Genomic DNA, 27,453 nt, shown 5'->3' with positions numbered 1-27,453 from the left:
ACAATAAATGCCGTTAGACACAAAGACACGCATTTGAAGAAGCACACTTGATTATACTTTGAAGAACAGACAAAAGAAATGCCGTTGATGTGCGTGTGTGAATTTGTTTTAGTGCAACAGAGAGAGTGTTAACAGTTTGAGAAAATGAACCTATTAATGACTTATTTATTGTTGTCTCTACATATTAAGCTGGATTGGGAGAAAGTATATCACTGAAAAAGTAATATGTGTCAGCTAAAAAAAATAAAAAATAAACCCACTCATAAATGCACTAAATTGTATGTTTTTTTGTATTATTATTTTATATCATACACGCTTGAGTATGACTGTTTTTATGGGCATGTAAATATGTTCTGAACAAGCCAATACCAAGAAGGAATGTCTTTTAATGATAAACCACAACAAAACTACAGTAGTAGTGGAATTTTACAGTAACACGTGCAGCTTCACAGTCAGCAGAATACATTTCAAACAGGTTTTTCCTAATATAACGCTCTCTTTGTAAGAGTGTAAACAAGTTTTTTAAATACTGTATCTGATATTACAAAGAGGTACCTCGATTTTTACCACAGCAGTATTGCAATAATAATGACTTAACTTTTGGGCCTCATGTATTCAGATAGAAGACAAAGGCAGGCCTAACACAGTTGTAAAACCTAACTCAGGCCCCCACATAAGTCATAAATCTTACTGATAAAAATCGCGCCAAAATCAAACAAAGGGAGTCCAAAACAGACTACAAATCCCATGAAGCCTTGCTCACTAAAGGATTGAACTCTCAACTCCTATTGGATGAGGCACACGACAGAATGCCCCTCAACCATGACATCATCAGGAGTAGAAATACCTCTGAAATGCTTCCGGGATTTGCTTCCAGCAACTTTGCTCACCATGTGTAGACACAGCTCATCGCTGCTCTCAGGTGTAGCCTCGTGGCACAAGGAAGTAACGTCCGACTTGAAACTGTGGCCATACAATCTCCATCTCGCTGGACGAGTTGAGATTACTCTGTGTTCACCGAACACTCTAACGGATCCGAAGGAGACTGCCGAGCAATCTGCATCTTCATCCGTTTGCCTGCAGAAGTGAAGAAATAAAACATTTCTCTTCCATCTTCAATCAAGTCGACGTTGCTGTTTTCTCCACCAGCCCGCCGAGAATCAGCAGTCGTACTGCCCACCGACAGAGCGAGGAAACGGCCTCCCGTCATCACCCAAGCCTCGAGGAACAGAGTCGGAGTTAAAGGACGGATGAACACACATTCTAGGTGCATCCTCATGCGATTCAAGTAAGAGGTTTACGTCTGGGCAGAGATAGAATATTATAGTGTGTTATTCTTGTGTATCAAGTTTATTGCTTGTACAGTTTACGGACCGCCATGTCCGCTCATTATTAATACTCAGGGTATTAATTATCACGAATTTGATTTGCTGTATTGTGGTCCAACCACATTGGACTGTTGTGCATTTCCGCCATCGAAGGTGAGACCGACAAACTGAGTTTATCCATTAAAGAATCAAAGACCGCGGGAGGTTTACGAGCCATCCACCGCATCTCTGAGCGATAAACTAACAGCTGCTTTCTCTCCCACGATTGTGAAATCGGCTTTGGGGCCGTCACTTCTCTCTCTCTCTCTCTCACACACACACATGCGCGCGCGACCCCTCACAAACATTCTGGCACACATTTTTGGCTAGTAGATAGCTTTGTGATAAAGCTCAGCTTTGTCCCTAAGCTACCATTGACTGGTTTCTCTCCACCCACATTCGCAGCCATATTCCCTGGCCGGAAGTCTCACGTGACATACCCTCCACGAGAGTCACGTCCACCATTTTGTGCGCGTCCCTCCTTACACACACACACACACACACACACTCTCTCACACACACACACACACACACCTCGTGTTATAGGATTATTTTGATTTCCATATCTAATCATATCACTGTTTAGTTTGTAGTTGTAAGTCGGAAGTTTATTGACTGCATTGTATTAATTATTAATTGATATTACTGCATATATATTTTTTAAATTTATATTACAAAGAGAAGTGTTTTGGTTTGTTTTGCATACACCTGTGTCATGCTGACGGGACGTCAGTGCTCGGATTCAAGCCTTCATTCATTGTTTTTTTTTTTCCGAAAATCGATATTCTTCGGATGTCGATTTTCCTAAGAAAACAATCTAATATTGAGACTGTTATACTATCCTGGTTATTAGTCCCTGATTCCAGGGTGGTGCCCCGTCAAAATTAATCCTTATTAATATTCTATTGATTTTTGATAATTGATAATTATCTTTGATAATTGTTGATTTAAAGGATTAGAAAAAGCTAACATTGAATCTCATCAATGTTTTATTGATTTTAATAATTAATAATTATCTTTGATAATTATTAATTATTGCTGATAACCAAACCCGCTCCTAAACGTAACGCACTACATTTACTGGAGCCCCATATGAGGTCTTAATGAGTTCGATTCAATTAATTAATTTAAATATTAATTAATAACTATAGAAATAATTACCAATTATTTCTGATAGTAACACTGATCTAAACAACCAGTTAAGCCCTACATAACCTTCTAAGAGACTTCTAAAATGTTCTTGCCTTTCATGTGCAACAAAATATTATACCTTTATCAGAAATGTATTAACTTCAAGGACTTGCTTTGGCCATAAACACAAATCAAAGTCCTTCAGTGAAGCAAGCCATTAAAAGAAAGACCACTGACTTCAAACCAGTGTAAGAGTCATTTCACATTTCAGTATTTCAGTTTAGAAATAACTGCAGGACAATCTCTTTTCCACTCACTCACTGCAACAGTATATGGATGGGCAAGGAGGCGACGGGAACCAGCTGTACAGTCAATGTAAAATGTAAAGATATTAATGAACTTAACATAAAACATAAACGAACTGACACACATACAGCGTGGCTGCGTGAGTCTCTCTCTCTCTCTCTCTCTTTCTCTCTCTCTCGAACTGGTGTCTCCGGCTCCACTTTATCTCGCTCTCCCACTGATCAGCTGATAAAGCGCCGGCCATGCATCATCACGGCCCGGCCACACCCTCCTCCTCGTTATACTCATGTAATAATATGATGTTTTCGAAGCAATTACCAAAACACATATTACAATTAAAACTGTTACTAGTCATAGTACTTTAAGCTTAATACGGAAATGGTTGGCTAACTTTGTGAACACATGCCAGGAGAAGTCTACAGCTACACCTAAATGAAAACTGTGGGAGTGAACAAGCTACAGCAAGAAATACTAGTTCAAACTGTATCAACAATGAATAAGAATTGGCCACAGGTGACTGCATGCACTGCATATGTACAGCAAACACACAGTCTCATCAATAGAGGCAGAAAGAAGCAACACTTACACATGAAACGTGAGGCAAAATGGAGATTCAAATAATATAGACTTTTCAAAGATAGTTTGTTATAGCTGCCTTTAAGACCTCTAGGGAAGTTTCTACTTTTGAGTTTGAAAATCGTTATTATAGAAATTTCAGATTTCTATAGCTTTATAGCTATTCTTCTTCAACAGTAAACAGAATGCAAAATCCAGTCAACACTAATCATGTTTCCATTCAAGTTACAAACTCCATCTCATGTTCAAGTGAACAAAATTGTCACTTCTGGGGGAACTGGCGCAAAACAGAAATGAAAATGGAAGTTGAAGCCATTACAGCTCTTTTATTAAATGTAATACAGTTGTGCTCAAAAGTTTGCATACCCTGGCAGAAATTGTGAAATTTTGGCATTGATTTTGAAAATATGACTGATCATGCAAAAAAACTGTCTTTTATTTAAGGATAGTGATCATATGAAGCCATTTATTATCACATAGTTGTTTGGCTCCTTTTTAAATCATAATGATAACAGAAATCACCCAAATGGCCCTGATCAAATGTTTACATACCCTTGAATGTTTGGCCTTGTTACAGACACACAAGGTGACACACACAGGTTTAAATGGCAATTAAAGGTTAATTTCCCACACCTGTGGCTTTTTAAATTGCAATTAGTGTCTGTGTATAAATAGTCAATGAGTTTGTTAGCTCTCACGTGGATGCACTGAGCAGGCAAGATACTGAGCCATGGGGAGCAGAAAAAGAACTGTCAAAAGACCTGCGTAACAAGGTAATGGAACTTTATAAAGATGGAAAAGGATAAAAAGACAGTGTGGTTGTTTCAAGGAGCACAATCCTTGTTGACCCCTCTCCAAAAATAGCGCTTATGGTTGTGACCATAAAGCTCTATTTTGGTCTCGTCACTCCAAATTACAGTGTGACAGAAGCTGTCAAGGTGTTGTCGGGCATATTGTAAGCGGGCTTTTTTGTGGCATTGGCTTCTTTCTGGCAACTCGACCATGTAGCTCATTTTTGTTCAAATATCATCGTATTGTGCTCCTTGAAACAACCACACAGTCTTTTTCCAGAGCAGCCTGTATTTCTCCTGAGGTTACCTGTGGGTTTTTCTTTGTATCCCGAACAATTCTTCTGGCAGTTGTGGCTGAAATCTTTCTTGGTCTACCTGACCTTGGCTTGGTATCAAGAAATCCCCGAATTTTCAACTTCTTAATGATTGAACAGTACTGACTGGCATTTTCAAGGCTTTGGATATCTTTTTATATCCTTTTCCATCTTTATAAAGTTCCATTACCTTGTTATGCAGGTCTTTTGACAGTTCTTTTCTGCTCCCCATGGCTCAGTATCTAGCCTGCTCAGTGCATCCACGTGAGAGCTAACAAACTCATTGACTATTTATACACAGACACTAACTGCAATTTAAAAGCCACAGGTGTGGGAAATTAACCTTTAATTGCCATTTAAACCTGTGTGTGTCACCTTGTGTGTCTGTAACAAGGCCAAACATTCATGGGTATGCAAACTTTTGATCAGGGCCATTTGGGTGATTTCTGTTATCATTATGATTTAAAAAGGAGCCAAACAACTATGTGATAATAAATGGCTTCATATGATCACTATCCTTAAATAAAAGACAGTTTTTTTTTGCATGATCAGTCATATTTTCAAAATCAATGCAAAACTTTCACAATTTCTGCCAGGGTATGCAAACTTTTGAGCACAACTGTATATTCCTACTTGAAGTTTAGAGCGCACAGACAAAACACTCTGACGAACTTCATGATTGTTAGCGTTCAGCAGCAGATGCTTTTTTGGGAGTGAAATCAGTTCTGGGAAGTTTTAACAATAGTTAAACTCAACTATAACAATTAACAACACTAATTTACTCCCCAACTCAAGTCAAGACCAGGATCACATACCTCTTTCGGTAAAGACATTAGGCGATTCTTATCACAGTTGAAGTTAGACAGTTTCTTTAGTTTTCCAATACTTCTAGGCAAATTCTGAGAAAAAAAAAAAAAAAAAAAACAGACATTCCACCATCAATACTTAAAGGAAAAACATGTTAAAAAAAAAATTCTTTACATGCTTTAATACCATTAATAAGAGCACATGACAACCCTAATCAGCAGGCAAAGGTGTTTTCAGGGTTGTGCTTATTACCGTTTATTAGAGGTTTATTACAAGGGATTGGGCAGAATACTTAAAGTATTAAATACTCTTTATTAAATTAATATTAAATACTCTCTCTTTAATGCATTTACTTAGTAATGTATTCTGACACATCACATAAAAAAGTAATGGAAGTAAGTATAATTCAAGAACAATATTTATTAAAGCAAAGCACAATTGAAAGAATTATGTTCAATATGTCATTATTAACTTATCTGAACTGCTAACCCCCCCACCCCGCCTTTTAACATCTGAAGTAAATCTAAAAACCTAAATAGCTAGATTCTCTGAGCTGTGAAATTGTAGCGACAGGACAGAGTTGTCTGTGAATGTTCAGAATGGCATTTTTAACATTTTAAACTTTAAAACCATTATTTGATTGGTCTGACAAAGATGAATAGATTTAGACACAAAACTGCATACAAAAAAATTCAAATTAACCATATTTATTTTCAAGATGATAACTTGCAGAAATTAAACATGCAACATATTGAGGTCATGTGACAATGATCAATATGAATGATTTTAACAAAGCTTGCTTGTTTCCATATGCAATTATTTACTCTTCCTTTATTTTTAATTGTCAGTTTTATATTTTTTGTGAATCACTTCATATGAAATGTTTTTTAAAATGTGAAATACTCATATTAATATGCCTGTATGTTACAATATGTGTCACATTGAATTATTTGCCCATACGTCAAATCTCACAGTAGCTACTTACAATTATCTAGTGTCTACCATCAAACATTTTTGCAACCAATGTCCATTTTTAAAGTATCCAAACACCGCAACTCACAATTCTATTATTTTAACCCACGATTGTGTTTTCAATTAGCCCAATTTGGAGTGAAAGTGTGACCCTGGCAACACTGCACAAACTTCTTTTTCACTTGATGGACCATATTCACAGTAATGCCATCTTTAATTTTTGATGGGAAAGACAACCAGGCTGTGAGGGATAGACTTAAGGCTCCGATATACTTCCAGAGAAGTTCTTCTTCCTTCTTCGTTCAGGGGTAAAAAAGAAAAGAAAAAAAAGTAGTAGTTTGAAACAGCCAAGCATTTGTGAACATTCAGACACCTGCCAAATCACTGTGGGAGGTGTTCAGAAGTACATTTAAATATGAGGACGCCCAACTAATATGACATTAAAATGTGTTATCAATGACTTTATACCTCATTCTATGAGTAGAATTTACATGAGGTCAGTAAAAGAAGCTGTTTTAACCACTCGATGATGATTTAAAGTAATATATGTGCAGTACATAATGTGTCATTTGTAATGTTTACCTTGTGCATTCATGGCGCTATTGAGCTAAAACTCTATATGCGGCTATAATATGCACCGGTTACACTCTGTTATTGTAATTTATGATGAAGCTGATACTACTGTGTATAAGGCTACGTCTACATAAATCTGGATACATTTGAAAATATCGTTTTCGTTTTCAAAACGCACTCTGTCCACACTGCCGTTTTTAAGTCTTTTAAAAAGCTCAATTTTCGCTGACAAATACGCTGTCTCAGTGTGGATGGAAGGCCAAAATGTAGAGAAAAAGATGCGTTTTCAAATGAAAACGTTTTTGTGTGGACGTGGCCTAAAAGAGGGTTAATGGGTAGAATACAGGCAAAAGAATGATGATAAGAGAGACATATCTTACTTTGGGCAGATGTGTAAATGGCTTTCACTACAGATGACACGTGATGAGTGAATGGACACTAATATTTGAGTAGATTTGATTCCTTCTGTAGACTAATTAAACAAAACAAAAACAAAAATGCATGACATGGTGTTGGAAAATGTCTCTTCGCGAATGATAATACAGATGTACTGTAGGTAAATTTGCACCAGTTTGCTAATAACTTTACATTCCGATGTGTTCATGTTCTGATCTTGACTGACTGAACAACGTAAACATAATTAGCTGTCAGCCTCAAAGAAGGTAGAGCTTTAGGTCACACCTACTGATGACGTGGACCAATGGCAGTATGAAGGTGTTTAGCAGCTGGTAAGAAGTTTTCCTAAAAGTTTGCCCAGGCGAACTTTTACAAACCACCAAATGAACTAAAAAAACACCTTTTTGGACAGATGTCACAAATGTTCGTTCTTCGATTTCATATGAAGTATATAGGGGCCTTTACAGTCCCTTCAATGGATTGTAGAGGCAGACCGATATAATGGTTTTACCGATTCATCGGTGCTGATAGTTGCTTTTTGGAACGGCTATTGGCAAAAATCTATGCCGATAGTTGTGATAGTTTTTTTTTTCATTGTGTCTCCAACTGCATAACTTGTAAATAATAATAAAAAAATTACAATAAGAGTCCCTTGAGTGTTTCTGGTTGTTTATAGTTAAAAATCCCTCATTATGCACCAAATCTTTATGTATTTTTCTGGTTATTATTGGGATTTTGGTTGCACAATAAACTGCATCTAGGATTTTATTCATTTTGGGCTCTTGTAGCAGCTAAGTCCATGCCCATCATTGTAAGTGAAGACAAATAATTTCTTAATTTTTTACAATCTATAAATCTATTTTTAAGACTATCGGCCATTTAATCAGTTGTAAGCCTTTTCCACTACCTTAGTTATCAGTATCGTCAAAATCCACTAATGGTCGGTAATGGATTGTCTGGTTGTTTAACCTGTTACCTGGCACCCCCACTTTGGTGAGGAACAGGGTAAATGGCATATGCAAAATAAAAGGATTACTGCTCATGAGTCCCTCTGACTACACACAGAATCAAGTATCTTTAGAAAGCTAACACTTGAGACTTTACTATGAAATCTTCAAAATTACTTAATCTGTTACTAACACCGAGATGAAGTGCAAACACAAAAGAAAAAGTTAAATTCAAAAATGTATTATTAAATAAATACACAATGCTGTGGGATAGACACAAAACATAACAGGTTAAAGCCCTAAGTTTTACCAAGCTATGTTTCAAATTTGAAGGTGATACTAGCAAAATTAGTTAGCAAAAAAAAAAAAAAAAAAAAGAATTAGCTTTCTGCAAGCCTTTATCCAAGTCTTGCCTGGGTGCCTTTCAGAAAGGCCAGCGTTGTCAAGGAGACCGAGCGTGCACATTTGAATCTTCCAATGAGAAGTGTTCTCACTTATGAAATGATGCAATAATTTATGCAAATTATCAACACACACATATTGCCGTATTCGTAATTTCATTGGTTACATGTTCTCATAAATTACAACCCTCTAGAGTGCTATTGGTAGATTTTTTTTAACCAAACAAATTTGCCTTTGCATGAACAGACATCATCAGAAACGGCTGTTCTCATGTGCTATTTTCTAAAACTATGAAGCCAGTTTTATTCAGAAAACATCAGGGGTGCGATACTTCTGTTCCAGACACTCTACTAAATGCATTTATACGTTTTATTTTAGCGTAGGGCACGTTAGACGTGCATAGTTTGTCAAATAAAAAGGATGACGTCATCGTGTTTACTGAATTTCATGATGTAAACAATGGAAGTTCTATGGATTTTTATTTGTTTGCGTGTTTTTGGGCAAAGATTTACTATGGATGTCGTGTAATGGACTATTGCAGTCAAAACAGATGGATGTCATCATTGCTGGATCAAAATCTACATTGCCATAACAAAATCAAGGTAAGGACTTCCTGCTTTGTTGTTGTGTTGTCTATTGTGCACTCTTTACACAAAATATGAAATCATTGGCTGAAAGTAATTTAGATTGATCAGTGCTTTCATTGGAAGGAATCTGCAGCCTTAGATCTTTTAAATGGTGCATTGGTTGACCAGGTTACTTAATAGAGCGATACTGTACACATGTGCTGAATGCAAACAATTGAAAACAAAGGCCGTCCACGGCCTTCGGGAATAAACTAGTTAAAGTGTTTTGTATCGATACGCTGACGGAACACTGAAAAGACGTCTTTACAAGAAATTTCCATAGACAAAAAACTCCAGACAACATGATGTTGTGGAAAATGAGATGTGATCTAGGAGCTTTATACAGTGGATGCCATTGAAAAGATGGAAAGTCTATTCCTCACAGCCTTGTTTTCAAGTCAAAAATCAAACATGGCACTGCTTTGAATAAGGTCTATTGACAAGAATTTTGTGGTCATTATGAGAGTAGTATTCTTTTTATAAAGTAACTGTATTCTGAGTTAAGGTGCTTAAAAACATAATGAGGGCTGAATACAGTTACTTCATTAATGTATTCTTAATATGAACCGGCGTTACATGCAATTCATTAAAGCCCAACCCTAAGGGGTTTGGCCATTCACTTATAGGAATAGCTCATAAAATCGCCTTTTGTGTTCCAAGGAACAAATAAAGTCTGGAACGACATGAGGGCGAGTAAATGATGACATCATTTCCATTTAAGAGAAGGCTTTGCGCAAATCTGAGATCTCAAATTCAGATTCGAGGGTAATAGTGGATGAAATCGGTTTCACGTTTAAAAATTCTGACACCACCCACACTTTTAACACTGTTTTACAGCAAGTCTGAGCTGATTCTACATCTGCTGATTTTTATTTCCTCTAACATTGACTGGCTCGATACACAGTCCTGAGGGAAATAAATGCACATAGTTAGTACACTCAGGTGATTCACATGTAATGGTAACTTACAACCAGCTGGTTTTCAGTCAGCACCAGTTCAGATAGGCTTTCACAGTTGCCGATGCTCTCCGGCAGCTGCACTAATTGGTTCTGATCCGCTTTCAATATCGAAAGCCATCTTAATTTTCCTAAGGAAGAACAGATATAGTAAGAATACTGTGAAAACTGAAAAAGACATTAAGCAACCTTAATGGGCGTGTCTTTACACATTATTTTTCATCATTTTTGTTTTCTTTTTTCTTTTCATTTTAAATCACATTTGAGCTTTTTAAAGAATGCACAAGTTCCACATTCTATCAATGTATATGATGTCATAAAAAAGCATGTATTATAATAATAATGATACGAGGGGATTAAAATTTCATGTCAGCTACACAATTAACACAACACATTCACAACTCCATCAGTAATAATATTAACAAGTGACTGGACGTGTTATAACTAATTGTCTATCTAAAGAAGCACACAGGCCCTGCGGTGCATGACCACTGACCTATGCTCTCGGGCAGCATGTCAATGAGGTTCTGGGACACCAGGAGGTCTGTGAGGGAAAGCAGGTTTCCCATCTCCTCTGGGAGGTGCTCTATCTTATTCTCTGATACATCTAGACAAGTAAGGCTTCTCATCCCACCAAGTTCCTGAGGAACAAAGAGTACACACTTAGCAAACATGCATGTAACCAAGCACATACAGAGACAACCACATGAAAACACACCCACAACATTATTAAAAGCCTCTGGATATTGTCAAATGTAAGTGCTTGACTTAAAAATAAAAAAAATACTGTTCAAATGTAAATTGATATGAAGTACCATTACATTTGTCACAATACAAAACACAAAATGAAAGAAATAAAACTCAGATAAAGAGGCAACAGCTGAACGTATATGATAATGTAAGATGTCAACTAGGGCTGGGCGATATTTCAAACATTTACGATATACTCACAATGACTTTGCAGACAAAATAAACGTGAGCAACACTGTAAATATCCCATTGATTTTGACTTGCTTTTTAATCTGCCATTAAGTTTCCTAAAGACCGTACCATTAGATTTATTTGGTAACATTTATTTGGTATGCACTAGTTAAGCATGAATGAGACAGTTATAAAAAATGTACCTTGTGCGACCCTGCGTCGTCCTCCGAGGACATTGTGTTTTGGCTTCGCTACACGCTACGCATAATTTAATTTCATTTGAACCGACTAATCTCAGTTCAGGACACTCTGGACTCAGTAAAGGGTTAAACATTTGATGCAAGGAGTCATGTGACAAAACAACATGGTGTCGATCTCAGAGAAGTTTGTCTTTGAGAGAAATGGCAACAAAACTACATCTAGTAAGAAATATGACATTTTTGCATTGAAACCAGTTTAATCTGTGTTTACGTTCTCCCATGTTCAGATGCGTTTGAATGGGAGTGAATGGAGTGCGAAGTGTAGTGTGATCGCCCCTTTAGGCGTTTACAGTATTTGCAGTAAGCTAAAAAAAGCTCAGAGGGTTTTATTGTAATTGAAACACATGCAAATAAAATAGAAGATTTGAGTAATTTATTAGTAACAGACTTGAAAGGACAATAATAATTAGCCTTAATTACTATCTTAATATTGTTTAGTAAACCTGAAATTTTATCTCTGATATGGAGCACTAATTACAAAACTTTCGACACAAAAATAAGCTGTAAATTACAGCTAAGATTCCCTTACTCTACATTCAGTTCATTACTGGCACTTGCTTTAGCAAGGCTTCAGTATTACAGTTTCTCTGTCCTTCGTTTAGGGCGGCAGCAAACTCGTTCTGCATCGTTTGTCGTAAACCCATGAACGAGGTGTCAAATCAACCAGCTTAATAAGGAGACAAGTGCGGGGGCCTGGGTATCTCAGCGAGTAAAGACGCTGACTACCACCCCTGGAGTCGTGAGTTCGAATCCAGGGCGTGCTGAGTGACTCCAGCCAGGTCTCCTAAGCAACCAAATTGGCCTGGTTGCTAGGGAGGGTAGAGTCGCATGGGGTAACCTCCTCGTGGTTGCCATAATGTGGTCCTCGCTCTCAGTGGGGTGCATAGCGAGTTGTGTGTGGATGCCGCGGAGAATAGCATGAAGCCTCCACATGCGCTATGTCTCCACGGTAACGTGCTCAACAAGCCACGTGATAAGATGCGCGGATTGAAGGTCTCAGACATGGAGGCAACTGAGATTCGTCACCACCCGGACTGAGGCGAGTCACTATGCCACCACGAGGACTTAGAGCGCATTGGGAATTGGGCATTCCAAATTGGGTTAAAAAAAAAAAAAAAAAACAATTTTAAATAAAGAGGTGCTACGACTTTAAGCCATCCGGTGAAAAAACTGAGAACAAATCCCATAGACTTACCATTGACAGGAAATCTGAGGGCTCATATCTTCGGATCAGAATGTCATAGAGACATGGGGGTGGGTTCTCTTAACTCAAGCTAGCAAGCAGTCTAAGTATCACCTTGGAAACTACCTAGCCATGCTCTAGCATCCATCCAGACCACCCTAGCAAACGAAACCCACAGACTTCCATTGAAAATGTTTGAGAGGGATATCTTCGCACAAGAATATCAGAGAGACATGGGGGTTGGCTCATGTCACTCAAGCTTTCAAGTGGCCATTAAGAATTACCTTGGCAACTGTCTAGCCACACCCTAGCAACCATTCAGATCACCCTAGCAACTGTATAGAAACATCCATATCTCAAAACAAGGACATCATGGAGACATGGGGGTGGGTTCAATTGACTCAGGCTAACAAACAAGAATTTATGTATCACCCAGGCAAATGCCTACCAAGCATCCAGAGCACCCTAGCAACCGTATAGAAACACCCATAATCTCTGCATTAGAACATCGTAGAAATATGAGGGTGGGCTCTTTTTACTCGGAGCTGTCTACTGAAGCCCTTGGTGGGACATTGTGGTGACAAGTTTTGCCACGGCAAGAGCCACTCACATTTTCTTCAGAATCTAGTTATTAATTACTGTCTTATTCATTCTTGTGGACCCTTAAAAGAAAGTTTTACCGATTGTTTTACAATCCTTGTCTCACGACTTGCAAGTATGAGGACATTAAGACAGATGTTTTAACAGCGTCTCTAATTTAAACTGCAATAGCAAAAACAGTGTTAGAATTGGCAAGTTTGATTCATTTTTATGAATCAATTCACAATGTCCACTGTCATTTCAAGAACAAATGATTTGCGTAATCACTCAACAATGGTCAGATAACTAAACTCATGGCATTTTTCATGTATTTAAATTTATTTGTAAAAACAATTGGTAGGCAGGGATGCATTATATATCGGAGACGATACTGGTATCAGCCAATATTAGCATTACCATATCTGTCTGACTGACCAATAATAAAAGCAGATAGGGCATACTTTTTCCAATTCAAATAGTAAACTTTGTTTATATGCTATGTTTCAAAAACTATTCATCTGTTATCAATCCTTTCTATAATACATAAAAATGTTTTGATGTCTTAATTTGATTTAAATTAAGTTCTAGATCAACAGACAAAAATAATTGGGGGTTATAGGTATCAGTATCGGTATCATACATTTCTAAATCGCTGCATCCCTCTATGTAGGTAAATATTGCTGTTTAATATTACATATTGTTCTATTGGCACATATAAAATGAAATGATTAAATATAATTCTTTCTTGAGTTCATTTAGTGAAAACAGTGTGCCTTAATTATTTTAAACTAGATTTTCACTGCATTTTACTTCTTGCTTTAAACATTTTAAATCTACTTGGATGAAATGATGAGCAAATACATACATATTGAAATATATCTTGAATATCTTCAAAAGGTTGAAAAATATCAAGATATAATTTTTTCATAAGGCCCAGCCCTAATGTCAGCTAGGTAAATATGACAGTTATTTGACCAGGACACTCACTCACACGCAAACATCAATTAATAAATTAACCGAGAAAGGTGATTCATCCTTCAATGCATGAGTCTAGTGTACATGAGGTAGAAAGAATGATTTTTTATATGACATAAACAGGACATTTGAGGAATACTTTACCGGTGGTATGTCAGACAACTGGTTTCCATCCAGCCACAGGTCTTTTAGACTGATGAGACAGCCTATTGTCTCCGGCTGCAGGAAAACAAGTTTGACACAGTTCAGATGGAGCAACAGGCTTGCAGTAGGTGACTGTAACCGACGTGCACAAGAATGCTTCAGACCAATGCCAAACATTTCAGAACATTCCAGTGTAGCCTGTCTTAAGCCCACCACAAGCTTGCCTCTGTCAAACAGAGCTTACATTCATGGAAATGAGCATTTTACCCCTCCTAAAACTAAATCAGTGCCTGAAAGAATAGGCCAATGTTTCAATTAAGATTGTTTGCATCGTGACAATTAAGTTCCCCCACCACCATCCTCATTACTGCAATGAGGAGAAAAAAATATATATTATCTAAGTATTATAGAGTATTTATAAATCATGGTAGTATTTGTTGTACTGCCTTTAATTTATGCTGATTTAAACAAAAAAATATTTTTATTGTCATTTAAAAAAATACTGTCTTGTACTTTGCTGTATAAAACGATATAATGTTTTGTGTAAAATAGTATATATATATATAAAACCGTTTAACATAAAAAAGTGATGATTTGTAAAAACACTATTGTATTGTATTCCTGTCCTGTATTTTTTTATGAAACTGATATATAAAAATAAAAACGCTGTATTATGAAACATGTATTATGGTAAAGAGAATGCAATGAGAATCATTAATGAAAATAATAGCGATAAAAAAAAAAAAATGACAAAAGAAAAATGTCCAAAAACATTACAATAATGAGAATTTGGAGGGAAAATGTGCTTAATTGATGTGAAAATAAATGTCGCAATAAAAAACATATTGGGATGAAATATGACCATGTTATGTAAATGTCAACACTTACCAAATTATACAGTTCATTATTTCCTACATCAAGTTCTTCAAGTTTGTGAAGCTGAGACACAGACCTGAAATGATTGGAATGAATATTAATTTACATTTACCTCTGTCTTTAATGAAGCATGTGCACACACACACACACCATTGAGAGGTTTAAACTTACTCTGGTAAATACGTCAGCAAGTTTTCCCGGAGTTCCAGTGATACCAAGTTACAGAGGCTAGAAAACAAAAACATTGCACAATCATTAAAAACAGGTTCATGTGAACCTTTACACATTTGGAGTGATCGGCAAAGCTGTACATTATCTTGCCATGATGCATATGTAGTAGCAAATGAGGATAAGGGATTTTGTTCAACTACACGCACTTTAAATGAATGTCCCAGGGTTTTTTTTTTAACCAACAGATTTCAACTATTTTCTTATATAAAGGTCACATTAAAACTGTCTTTGACTTTTTACCATGCCTTTATCTCATTTATTTTTACACTGCATTTAATATATAGATTGTATTGCTTCATCCATGTCCCAGAGCCAGACTTTCAATCTTAAACTAGAAAAATCATCATAAAAATAAAAATCATAACATTTTTAAAAACTTAATTTAAAATACAAAAAATAATTAAATAAACCAATTCAAAATTTGTATACATTTCAATATCAAAATTGTAAAAATGTTGCCCTGACATAGTTTTACCCCCCAAAAACAGTTACTGTACTTTATTAGCAAGAAGGCAGCAGTGGCAGTGAAGAGCATGCTGGAGATGACATATGAGACATGTGTGTATCACTTGTGTGACCTTTGTGAGATTATTATTTCCAATCAAGCTCTAGTTTGCAAATAGTTGCAAAAAGTGTAAAACTGTTATTTAATTGTGTGTATTTAGGTTACATCAAGTGCTAGCTATGAAATTACCTTTAGCAGGACAAAGTCAATTCCACCACAAAACAAATGGTAAAATGACATGTTATGATAATGACATTTGTTTAAGATGTTTCAGACAAATTTAATAAATAAAAAAGAATATCAGAAGGAAATTGGTACTTTAATCCACCAAAGTGGCATTCAGCTGATCACAAAGTATAGTCAGGACATTACTGATGTAAAAAACAGCACCATCACTATTAGAAAAAAAGTTATTTTTGATCAAATCTAGACAGACCCCATTTCCAGCAGCCATCACTCCAACACCTTATCCTTGAGTAATCATGCTAAATTGATCATTTGTTACTAGAAAATCACTTGCCATTATATCAAACACAGCTGAAAGTTATTTGGTTCATTAAATGAAGCTTAACATTGTCTTTGAGTTTGTTTTTGAGTTGCCACAGTATGCAATAGACTGACATGTCTTCAGGTCAATATTAGGTCATAAATGGCAAAAAAGAAACAGCTTTCTCTAGAAACTCATCAGTCAGTCATTGTTTTGAGGAATGAAGGCTATACAATAGGGGTGTAACGGTACACAGAAGTCACGGTTCGGTACGTACCTCGGTTTTGGGGTCACGGTTCGATACGAGTTTGGTACAACAGGAAAAAGCATCAAATCCCAAATGCTAGATTTCTTTTCATTTATTTTGAACAGACAGTAGTGCAAATTACAGTTTGTTCCACCTAGCGGCATACAGTACCCCCTGAGGTAGTTGGTACAGTACAGCCTCCTTTAGTGTATTAAGCACTAAGCAGTAAACAGAATGCATTCTTGCATATGTCATATTTTTTTGTAGGGTTGATAAAAAACAAAAGGTATTTGGTCACAATCAGCTACAAAACTGAAAAAGCATCTCTTGTGTTATAAAAGTACAAAATAAATAGAATAATGAAAAATAAAACTTGTGCATTAGGAGAAGCCATTCTTGTTTTGGGTTGGTGCATAGATGTCTCTTCTTCTGCTCTTTTTTCCTGTTGTGGAGGTTAGCATACAGCATTGCACTACCGCGCATGCCCCCTTCTGGATTGGAGTGTGGATCACCTGTGTCAGATGTATTCTTCGTCTGACTGCATGCACCGAACCGTGACATCAGTATCGTGATGGTTCGGGATGAATAAATGTACCATTACACCGCTACTATACAATGCTTGAAATTGCCAAAAAACTGAAGATTTCATACAAAGGTGTACACTACAGTCTTCAAAGACAAAGGACAACTGTCTCTAACAAGGACAGAAAGAGATGTGAGAAGGCCAGATGTACAACTAAACAAGAGGATAAGTACATCAGAGTCTCTAGTTTGAGAAATAGACGCCTCACATGTCCTCAGCTGACAGCTTCATTGAATTCTACCCACTCAACACCAGTTTCATGTACAACAGTAAAGAGAAGACTCGGGTGCAGGCCTTATAGGAAGATTTGCAAAGAAAAAGCCACTTTTGAAACAGAAAAACAAAAAGAAAAGGTTAGAGTGGGCAAAGAAACACAGACATTGGACAACAGATAATTGGAAAAGAGTGTTATGGATCTTAACCCCATTGAGCTTTTGTGGGAGCAGTTAGACTGTAAGGTGTGTGAGAAGTGCCCGACAAGACAGCCACATCTATGGCAAGTGCTTCAGGAAGCGTGGGGTGAAATGTCACCTGAGTATCTGGACAAACTGACAGCTAGAATGCCAAGAATCTGCATAGCTGTCATTGCTGCACATGGAGGATTTTTTGATGAGAACTCTTTGAAGTAGTTTAAGAAGTTCTGAATATTTTTTTCAAATTGTAATAGTAATTTTTCATGTTATTAATGTCCTGACTATACATTGTGATCAGTTGAATGCCTCAGGTGAATAAAAGTACCAATTTCATTACATAAGAGCAAAATCTGTACATTATTGCAAACTTTTGGCCGCCAGTGTAAATATGACAGAATTCTCCTGTTATGCATGTATGTCCACTGTTTACATTGTTAGTGGAAAATTAAACCAATGAGTTTGTAAGTATAATTTATAGACATCCACAGGGCCAAACGTGCCTTTAGTTGAAGAACACTCATAGGAAAATACCAAACAGAAATGCTAATTTTACTTATTACACTCTCTGGAAACATGGATTCTGATTGGTCAATGGCCATCTAGTGGTGCGATATTTCTTAGTAACAACTGCACATCCACATATCAGACCGTTCATCTGTGTATCTGAGCCATCTTTCCTCGTATCACTCTGAGATCTCTACAGTTGAGCTAATAAAATAATTTCAACTCAAATCAATGTTTCATGTGCATTTATTTATTTGGCAAGTAGTCTTGTAATAAGATTCATAATGAGCAGTCAGACATTCATTAATTGACCCTTCACTAAGCCCCGCCTTAATAGTAGTGCCCGACCGATATATTGGTCAGCCGATTATTATTTTACTGAGTTCCAAAAAAATTTTTTTACACACCTTGTTCATTCACAAAAAATGTTTAAGTAAAAATTAGTGCCCGACTGATATATCTGCCAATATTAGACTTTCACCGATATATCGGTATCGGCGTATATTTTACCGATATGCGCCGATATTAAAACTTTTTTCAGAACATATAATGCAGAAAAGAATGCTTTAGAATTGGTGTCATAGCATAGTTTGTCCAGCAGAGTGTGCTCCGACTCCATTGTTTTCAGAGCTGACTCTGAGCTGACGGTGGCTCTGCAGACAAGGCGGAGTTAAACGGTGTGGATTTGAGCGGTCTCTTTTCCTTAAATTGCTAACTAGTTTGTGAAATACATACTGAAATGTTAATAAAAAATGACCCCATCATTTTATATAACTAATATAACGTTAACCCTGTCCCTGACAACCATGTTACTCATGTTTATCACATCTGTTTGCTGTGTTAGCCAGCTACAGTTTGTCAGTGCAGTCAGTAATGTAGCAGATTGAAAGGTAAACAGAGCATCTTTTTGCAGCTCAGCAGACAGTGGTGTAGTGGTGGATTGTGTGTGGTGAGTGTTGATTTCATGCTTTGCTGTTACCTAATTGGTGAGAAGCAATGCTGTAAAGTAAATAAAGTCCATCTTTTACTCTCCGTGGCAACGAACTTACAGCTAACTAGCTAACCACATAGCTACTTCCATTGTTGTCAGCGTGTAAACAAGTATTCACTAGGGATGTGTGCTACGACTAATTTGACTGTCGTTTAAACGGCAGTTTTGTAACCGACTAGTGGACTAGTCTAAAGAGAAACCAACCTTCAGAAAACAGTAAAAAAAGAAAAAAAATGTTTTTGTGCGACCCATTTAAAATACTTAATCTTTTCCAAATCCGATGCTAAATTCCACTGAAAAGGGGCATTTATCTGCGACGTGCTCGCCTTGAATTATAATCATTGTACTTTAAATATAGAACATGACACGCATTCACTGAATCAACATTCAATCAACATATTTATAGAAAACAATTGAATGAATAGTGCAGGATCAATGGAACAACCCTAAAAGCCTGTTCTAAACAGAAATCACCAAGTAAAAGTTACTTAACATATTAAAACAGTCAGGACATTGTTGAAAATAATTAACAGGTAAGCCAAATCTATGAGAGAAAAAAATGTGCTGAAAAGTTGCGCGTATTTCACGACGTGCAGTCATGCATGAACCATTGATCAAATATGACAGCTGTTCATTAAAGAACGTTAACCAATAACAGTTACAATGTAAAAAAATAAATACAAATAAATAAATAAAAAATAAATAAATAGTAGCTATAGGATAGAAAAAATAGCCTACAATAAACCTAATGTACTCTAAACATGACGTGCACACAGAATAAAAGATAGTTTAACACGTTAAGCAGTCGGCACCTCATTGAAAACAGCCTTCTTAATCAGCAGATTAAAAAAATGGCATACCTAGTCTAAAACAGTTATTTTCTAGGCTACTTACTCAACAGCATACATTTTTTGATGAGTAAAATTAACACGTGGGCATGGTCCGGTGAAAGACGGAACTTCACTCACCTGAGGCGGCTATCCTGCGCTTGAAAAAGCCCGCTCAGTGGAAAAATAACATCCAAGCATGCACAGATGTAAAGATGACTCAAATGTGAAAACATCCTTAGGGACTCTCAAACATTTGGAAAGCCGATTCCCGCACCACCGAAGTGATTTCATAACTATTTTACTGAGTTTGCTTGTCTAGCGAGAAGACATTTTCCTGACAAATACAACTGTAAGTCATCTGCATAGCTATGAAAATTTATGGTGTAAATTACATATAATTTAAACTCGGTATCTGCTCCAGATATCCTCTTTTTAAATAATATTTTTATTATTAATTCTATTTAAAATATGTAACATTAATATGACAGTAATTTAAGTGCAGCCTCTGTAAAAATATAAAACCAAACGTAAATGTGTAAAAATTATTATCAGTTTAATGGGGGGAATATTAACTGAATAGTAATTCCAGTGTCGACTAGCAGCATCAGAACCGTTTAGTCGACTAGTTTCGCACACCCCTAGTATTCACCAAACTGTTTTGTTCAGGATTCACAGTTTGGTACCCCCTTCAACCGAACAATTCCAGTCGTTGCATTTATAAAATGAAATATTTAAAAGTCTGGTTTTCCAGACATTAAAAGAGGATGCGTAATAAAAGTAGATTTAATAAATAGTATATTTGCCCTGTGTAAATAATAATATATAGGAACTGTATCTAAAATAAATGTGGGGTGATAAATACTAATACAGTAGGCTGGAAAAATAGACATTTATTCATTTTAATATCCTATATATATTTTGAATGTGTTGAAACTTGACACCGGGCGATGCACCCTAAAAACGGCACCGTTAGAACGGTTTCATGCTGAAGAGCCGCTTCAGTTTTTTTTTCCTCTCTCGTAAATGTAAATGAGTGTAAATGCCAACATCATCATATATGTCGAAAGGACTGATGCCCGTCAACCAAAACATGATCTTTTATTCCATCAGTTACTCCTGGTCGGAGGCTGCTGTATATATTTAGTTTATACGTAGAGTTACGTTCTACATAAATTTAATGGTGCAATGCTCAAATATTTAGTAGAGTGTAAATTGTGATTTAGTGCCCATTTACGCCACAACTAGGCTAAGTTGTAACATACGTGTAGCTGGTGCAACCGGCCCCTGATGTTTATTTAGCTATTTATTTTAATTTATTTATTCTTTATTTAAATGGTCAGCATTTTAATGATACTAAACATACAGTACTGATATTTATTTAGCTATTTATTGTATTTGTATTTATTCTTTATTTTAATGGTCAGCAATTGACTGATACTAAACATACAGTACTGATGTTAATTAAGCTATTTATTTTATTTTTATTTATTCTTTATTTTAATGGTCAGCATTTGACTGATACTAAACATACAGTACTGATGTTAATTAAGCTATTTATTTTATTTATTCTTTATTTTAATGGTCAGCAATTGACTGATACTAAACATACAGTACTGATGTTAATTAAGCTATTTATTTTATTTTTATTTATTCTTTATTTTAATGGTCAGCATTTGACTGATACTAAACATACAGTACTGATGTTAATTGAGCTATTTATTTTATTTTTATTTATTCTTTATTTTAATGGTCAGCATTTGACTGATACTAAACATACAGTACTGATGTTAATTAAGCTATTTATTTTATTTATTCTTTATTTTAATGGTCAGCAATTGACTGATACTAAACATACAGTACTGATGTTAATTAAGCTATTTATTTTATTTTTATTTATTCTTTATTTTAATGGTCAGCATTTGACTGATACTAAACATACAGTACTGATGTTAATTAAGCTATTTATTTTATTTTTATTTATTCTTTATTTTAATGGTCAGCATTTGACTGATACTAAACATATAGTACTGATTTTTATTTTATTGTATTTATTCTTTATTTAAATGGTCAGCAACTGACTGATACTAACAGTACTGATGTTTATTAAGCTATTTATTGTATTTGTATTTATTCTTTATTTTCTCAGTGTTCATTTCTAGAATTTGTTGACCATGTATAATAATAATGTCAAATATTCTTTGACAAAAATATTTAAGAAAGCAGCCTTCTGAGTACCTTTGCATAGTCATATCGGTGCAAAATCGGTGAAAAATCCACATAGAAAAGGTCTGTTTTCATTCCAGCTCAAAAATTAGCTATATCGGTCACCATATCGGTAATCTGTGAATTTTCCCTCTCTAAAATCGGTATCGGTCTCAAAAATCCCATATCGGTCGGGTTCTACTTAAAAGTGCTTCCGCCATTACTCTGACAGCCGATGTAAATAGTGTGTGTTTGAGTACTTTTAAGTGGGATTTTATCAAAATAATCAAAAAAAATGTAAAGCACGTTGTTGCCGGGTCATTTGTAATAGTGACACGAGTTACCCAGATAGGATAAAGGTTTTTCTTTCTTTTTTAAAATAATCTTTAAATAAATCTGGAGAAGAGCAGGTTATGAATTAAACCGTCACTCCTCATTCCCAAATGAACATATAACATCTGAAATGACACCTACATTTGCTCCAAGGTAAATTAAAGCTAATAACTGAACGTTAATTAATTTGTGTTGATTCAAGTAAAAGTGATAGTAAATAAACAGTTCACTGCATCAAAATGAGTGTTATGAGATGTTATAAACAGCTCTGTTCACTTATGCTAATGTTATTAGATGTGTAATCGCTATTAAATGAAGTTTTTCTCTTTTCAAGTGACTGTAATAATCGTTTGCCTTGATTCTGATTCACAGTCTCCACAGTTTTTAATCAAATTACTGTGTAATTTAACAATTTTTTACAAAAATCTTCAGATAAATATGCACTACAATGTCACTCTTCATTCCAGCCCACGTAAACAAATATTATCCATTCCGTTAATGAGAATATTTTGCCAAAAACAGTGTAGTTCATGGCAATATCCCATTCATTCCATTGGGGAGTTCTGCAGAGCTTGTCAGAGCGAGCAACCGTAACCAAGGGGGGCGGAGCTTAGCGAAGGGTCAATTACAAAATAAAAACAACAGAACTCTGATGCAAACCGGAGGTGGATTTCAGCTGTTCAGCTATTTCTTTCTTATCACATAATTACATCATTTCGGCACAAATCAATGTTTTTTATTTGTGTATTTGGCAAGTAGTCTTGTAATAAGCTGGATAATGAGGAGTGAGATGGTCCCTTTCACAAAATAAACACCAACAGAACTCTGACACAAACCGGAGGTTGATTTCAGCTGTTCAGCCATTTCTTTCTCCTCAAATGACATAATTTCAATGCAAATAAATAATTTGGATGGAAGTAGTCCAATAACAGGGTTATGTTCAGTGATATTGAAATAAAACAAACAAACAATATTTTGAATTTCAAGCCTTTTTTTGCATTGTCTTAGAGTTTTACTTGTCTGTTGCCACAACATATATATTAGGGATGGTCACGAGTACTCGAGTACTCGGAAGTGTGTAACGATGAAAACTTTTTTGCACTTTGTGTTACAGACAATATTATAACAGCCTATAATAATAATGAGTAGCTGAGATATTAGAACAACAACAATACGCAATGCAGCAGCCAGATGACCAAAAATGACCAAAATGCCCATCCCTAATATGTATATGATGTAATGTACACTGCTGGGCCAAAAAAAAAAAAGTTGCCATTTGGATTTAAATAATGGTTATGATATGGGGTTGCTTCAATTGGTCAGGTCTAGGCTCAGCAACATTATGCAGCAATAAAATGCAGTTAACTGACAACCTGAATGTACTGAATGACCAAATCAATGGATTTTTTCTTTCCTGACGGCACGGGCATATTCCAGGATGACAATGCCAAGATTCATCGTGCTCAAATTGTGAAAGAGTGGTTCAGGGAGCATAAGGAATCATTATCACACATGAATTGGCCACCATAGAGTCCTGACCTTAACCCCATTGAAAGTCATTAGGATGTGCTGGAGAAGACTTTACGGAGTGGTTCGACTCTCCCGTCGTCAATACAAGATCTCGGGCAAAAATTAATGCAACTCTGGACGGAAATAAATGTTGTGACGTTGCATAAGGTTGTCGAAACAATACCATGACGAATGTGCGTCGTAATCAAAGCTAAAGGCGGTATTGATGGTATTGTGAGGACGCTGCTATGCGGTTGCTAAGGTGTTCTGAGTGGTTGCCAGAGCACTACCTACTGGCAGCTAAGGTGTTGTAGGTGGATTTTAGCATAATGCAATAGGGTTGTAAGGGTGCTTTGGGTGGTTGTCAGGTTGTTGCTATGCAGTTGCTAGTGTGTTCTGGGTGGCTGCTAGGGCATAACTAGGTGATTGCTAAGGTGTTCTGAGTGTATTTAGCACACTGCTTTGTTGTCCTGGGAGGTTACTAGGGTATTCTGTGTGGTTGCTAGGACATTGCAACATGGTTGTTAAGGTGTTCTGAGTGTTTTTAGCACATTGCTCGGTGATTCTCATGAAACCTGTCAAGAAAATGTCCTGGTCCTATTTTACTCAAAAATCAATTTACAAAACAATCAAAAATTATGTGTTGCATATAGAGAATAAATGTATTTTAGGGCCAATAAGGTTTTTTTTTTTTTTTTGTGTGACATTTTTTCATGACAGTCATGCACATTTTACCCCTTAATTCTCATTTCCATTATGCGAAAAAAAGATGGTCATTTTGATATTCTCATTACCACAATGTGAAAAATTATTAACAATTATTTCAATTGTGTCCCAGAGGAGTTAAGGAATGTAATAGTTCAACCGCTTCTGAAGAATCCCTCATTAGATCTGTGAGTTGCGAATAACTATAGACCAATCACTAAATTATCTTTCATCTTTAAAATAATAGAGAAAGTTGTAGCTAAACAACTGCTGGAGGTATTGAAGTATAACATTATTTTTGAGACATATCAGTCAGGTTTTAAAGAAAATCACAGTACAGAAACTGCCCTTCTTAGAGTGGCCAATCACTTATTGATGGCGGAGGATGCTGGAGAGTGCTCCATTTTAGTGTTACTTGACTTAACTACAGCGTTTAATACAGTTGATCATTCAGTTTTAATTGATCCACTGAAAATATGGGTGGGAATATCTGGCATGGCTTCAGGTTGGCTTGTTTCCTATTTGTCGAATAGGAAATTTGTAGTGTCTGTTGGAGATGAGATGTCCTCCTCTTCAACAATAAATTGTGGTGTTCCGCAAAGATCCCTGTTAGGGCCAATTTTGTTTTCTTTACATATGTTACTGCTTGGTTCTGGGATTTGAAAATACATCATAAATTTCCATTGCTATGCAGATGACTTACAGTTGTATTTGTCATTGAATCCCAATGATCTGACTAATTTAAATGTTCTTCAATCTTGAATAGCAGATATAAAAAATTGGATGGGATGTAATTTTCTTCAGTTAGACACTGATAAAACAGAGGCTGTTATAATGTCATGGTTTAAAAAAAAAAAGTGTAATTGAGCCAGCACTTAGTCAGGTGGTCCCAAATATTCAGCAGGTGGTGAGATATCTGAGCATCTATTTTGATCCTAATTTAAATTTTGAATATCATGTCAGGAAGTTAGTCCAGTCTTGTTTTCATCAGTTAAGGAACATTCCCAAGGTGAGACATGTTTTGAGTTTTAAGGATACAGAGAAGCGTATTCATGCTTTTATTTAATCTTGCCTTGATTATTGTAATGCCCTGTTTTTAACTTTAAATCAACGCACTTTAGCACGGTTACAATCAGTGCAAAATGCTGCAGCTAGACTTTTGACACGAACTAGGTCTTTTAATCATATTACTCCAAATTTAACTTCTTTGCATTGGTTACCAGATCATTTTAGGCTAAGACTTTATTAATTAATTGCATTACACGGTTTAGCACCAGATTATTTAGCAGAACTTCTAAGACCTTATGAAACAATTAGATCTCTTAGAACTTTTGTCATGAACTGTTGGCTGTTCCAAGATCCAGATGCAAAACTAAAAGGTGATACAGCTTTTGTAGTGAAGGCCCCACAATCATGGAACATCCTGCCATGGGATATTAGATCTGCTGAATCTGTCTGTTTTTAAGTCTCATTTAAAAACTCATTTGTATAGACTTGCTTTTATTACTTTATGAATTTCTGTTTATACCTTGTGTTTTACTGAGTGTGTTTTGATTTTGTTTTATGAAGAACTTTGTGCTAAATTGCTAAAAGTTGCTATATAAGTTATAATAAGTTATTAAATAAAGTTATTAAATTGTAATGTATTATTACATCTACATGTACATCTTAGTACACTCTTGGTACTGCCTTGAATTTTCACATATTTGAATAAAATACAAATTCACTGTACAACAGTATCTTTTTAACTGTAATGTATAAAAATGACTGTTACGGTAATGAGAATCATCATTGAAAACAATGGAAATAGCACAAGTTAAATGTCCAGAGTCACGTTATGGTAACCTGAATTAGGGGGGTAAAATGTATATAGGTATCCTTGAAATAATGGCACAATGAATTAAAACAAATCTTAATGGTCCTAAATGTAAGTTTCATTTTCTTTGTGCAAAAAAACAAACAAAACAAAAACAAAATTATATTTTGCTTGTAATGATTCTAGGTTAAATATGATCTGGGCATTTTCTTGACAGGTTTCTTGAGAATCACCCCATTATGCATAGAAGTTTAATACTTAGAGGTAGGGGTTTGTTTAGCAGTCAGAAAAAGGGCATGATGACTTCCCTATTCAAACCGATCATAAACCAGGCATTTAGAGACAAGACTATCAGATTATTTTTTTCTTTGTTTAATTTTTCAGTGGATGGATGCTACTAAAATCCATTAGGAAAAAAAAACTGATAAAAAGGAAACAATATGAGAGTAGGTGACCTCTGCAGTCAGTCACACTAAAAGCTTGACTTAGAGGGATGGAAACACTGCAACAGTATTTGTTGCTAGAAAAACATAAATTTAATCAAACTGCAGGACAGACAAGGGTTCAGTGCTTTGAAACATCTGGTGCTCAAGGCCATAATGAGGGTTGAAGTCACACACAGCAGAAAGAAATGAAATCAGAAAGGGGATTATTGGTCACGGCTGTACAGAATGGAATATTTCAATTCCACCAACTAAAGCTTTTGAATACAGCAGTAATAACTTTCTGCCATTATTAAGGGGAATATTGTGTCTTTGCTGTAAAAATGGGCTTCATATTACATTCTTTTTGTTTGATTTTCATAAATATAAACCAATTTATCACTGCCTCACTATTTTAGGGATAAATGTCAGTTAAAACACAGCAAGTTGCCATATAAAGTGCTCTGAGATTTTTTTTTTTTTTTTTTATAGATATAAAACAGCAATCGGAGGTGGTGTCATTTTGCCACTACCATATATACATACATACCATATCACTGAGCCAAATTAAAC

The 27,453-nt window shown here is 35.8% G+C and overlaps 1 protein-coding gene across 2 annotated transcripts in view; it reads right to left on the bottom strand.

Moving 5' to 3' along the window:
• The window catches only part of LOC127413611 (leucine-rich repeat-containing protein 1-like), a 159,098-nt gene that overhangs the window by 69,217 nt on the left and 62,428 nt on the right, over positions 1 to 27,453 (bottom strand). For both annotated transcript variants that reach the window (XM_051650890.1, XM_051650891.1), the window contains exons 5-10: positions 15,274 to 15,330; positions 15,115 to 15,178; positions 14,227 to 14,301; positions 10,661 to 10,805; positions 10,177 to 10,295; positions 5,301 to 5,384 (exon numbers count right to left, since the gene is read on the bottom strand). In XM_051650890.1, the coding sequence (XP_051506850.1) occupies positions 5,301 to 5,384; positions 10,177 to 10,295; positions 10,661 to 10,805; positions 14,227 to 14,301; positions 15,115 to 15,178; positions 15,274 to 15,330 (544 nt within the window). The remainder of the gene's footprint in view (positions 1 to 5,300; positions 5,385 to 10,176; positions 10,296 to 10,660; positions 10,806 to 14,226; positions 14,302 to 15,114; positions 15,179 to 15,273; positions 15,331 to 27,453) is intronic.

Source organism: Myxocyprinus asiaticus, chromosome 23, assembly GCF_019703515.2.
Source record: "Myxocyprinus asiaticus isolate MX2 ecotype Aquarium Trade chromosome 23, UBuf_Myxa_2, whole genome shotgun sequence".
NCBI classification, from domain to species: domain Eukaryota; kingdom Metazoa; phylum Chordata; class Actinopteri; order Cypriniformes; family Catostomidae; genus Myxocyprinus; species Myxocyprinus asiaticus.
This window is presented reverse-complemented; position numbering and strand designations above follow the sequence as displayed.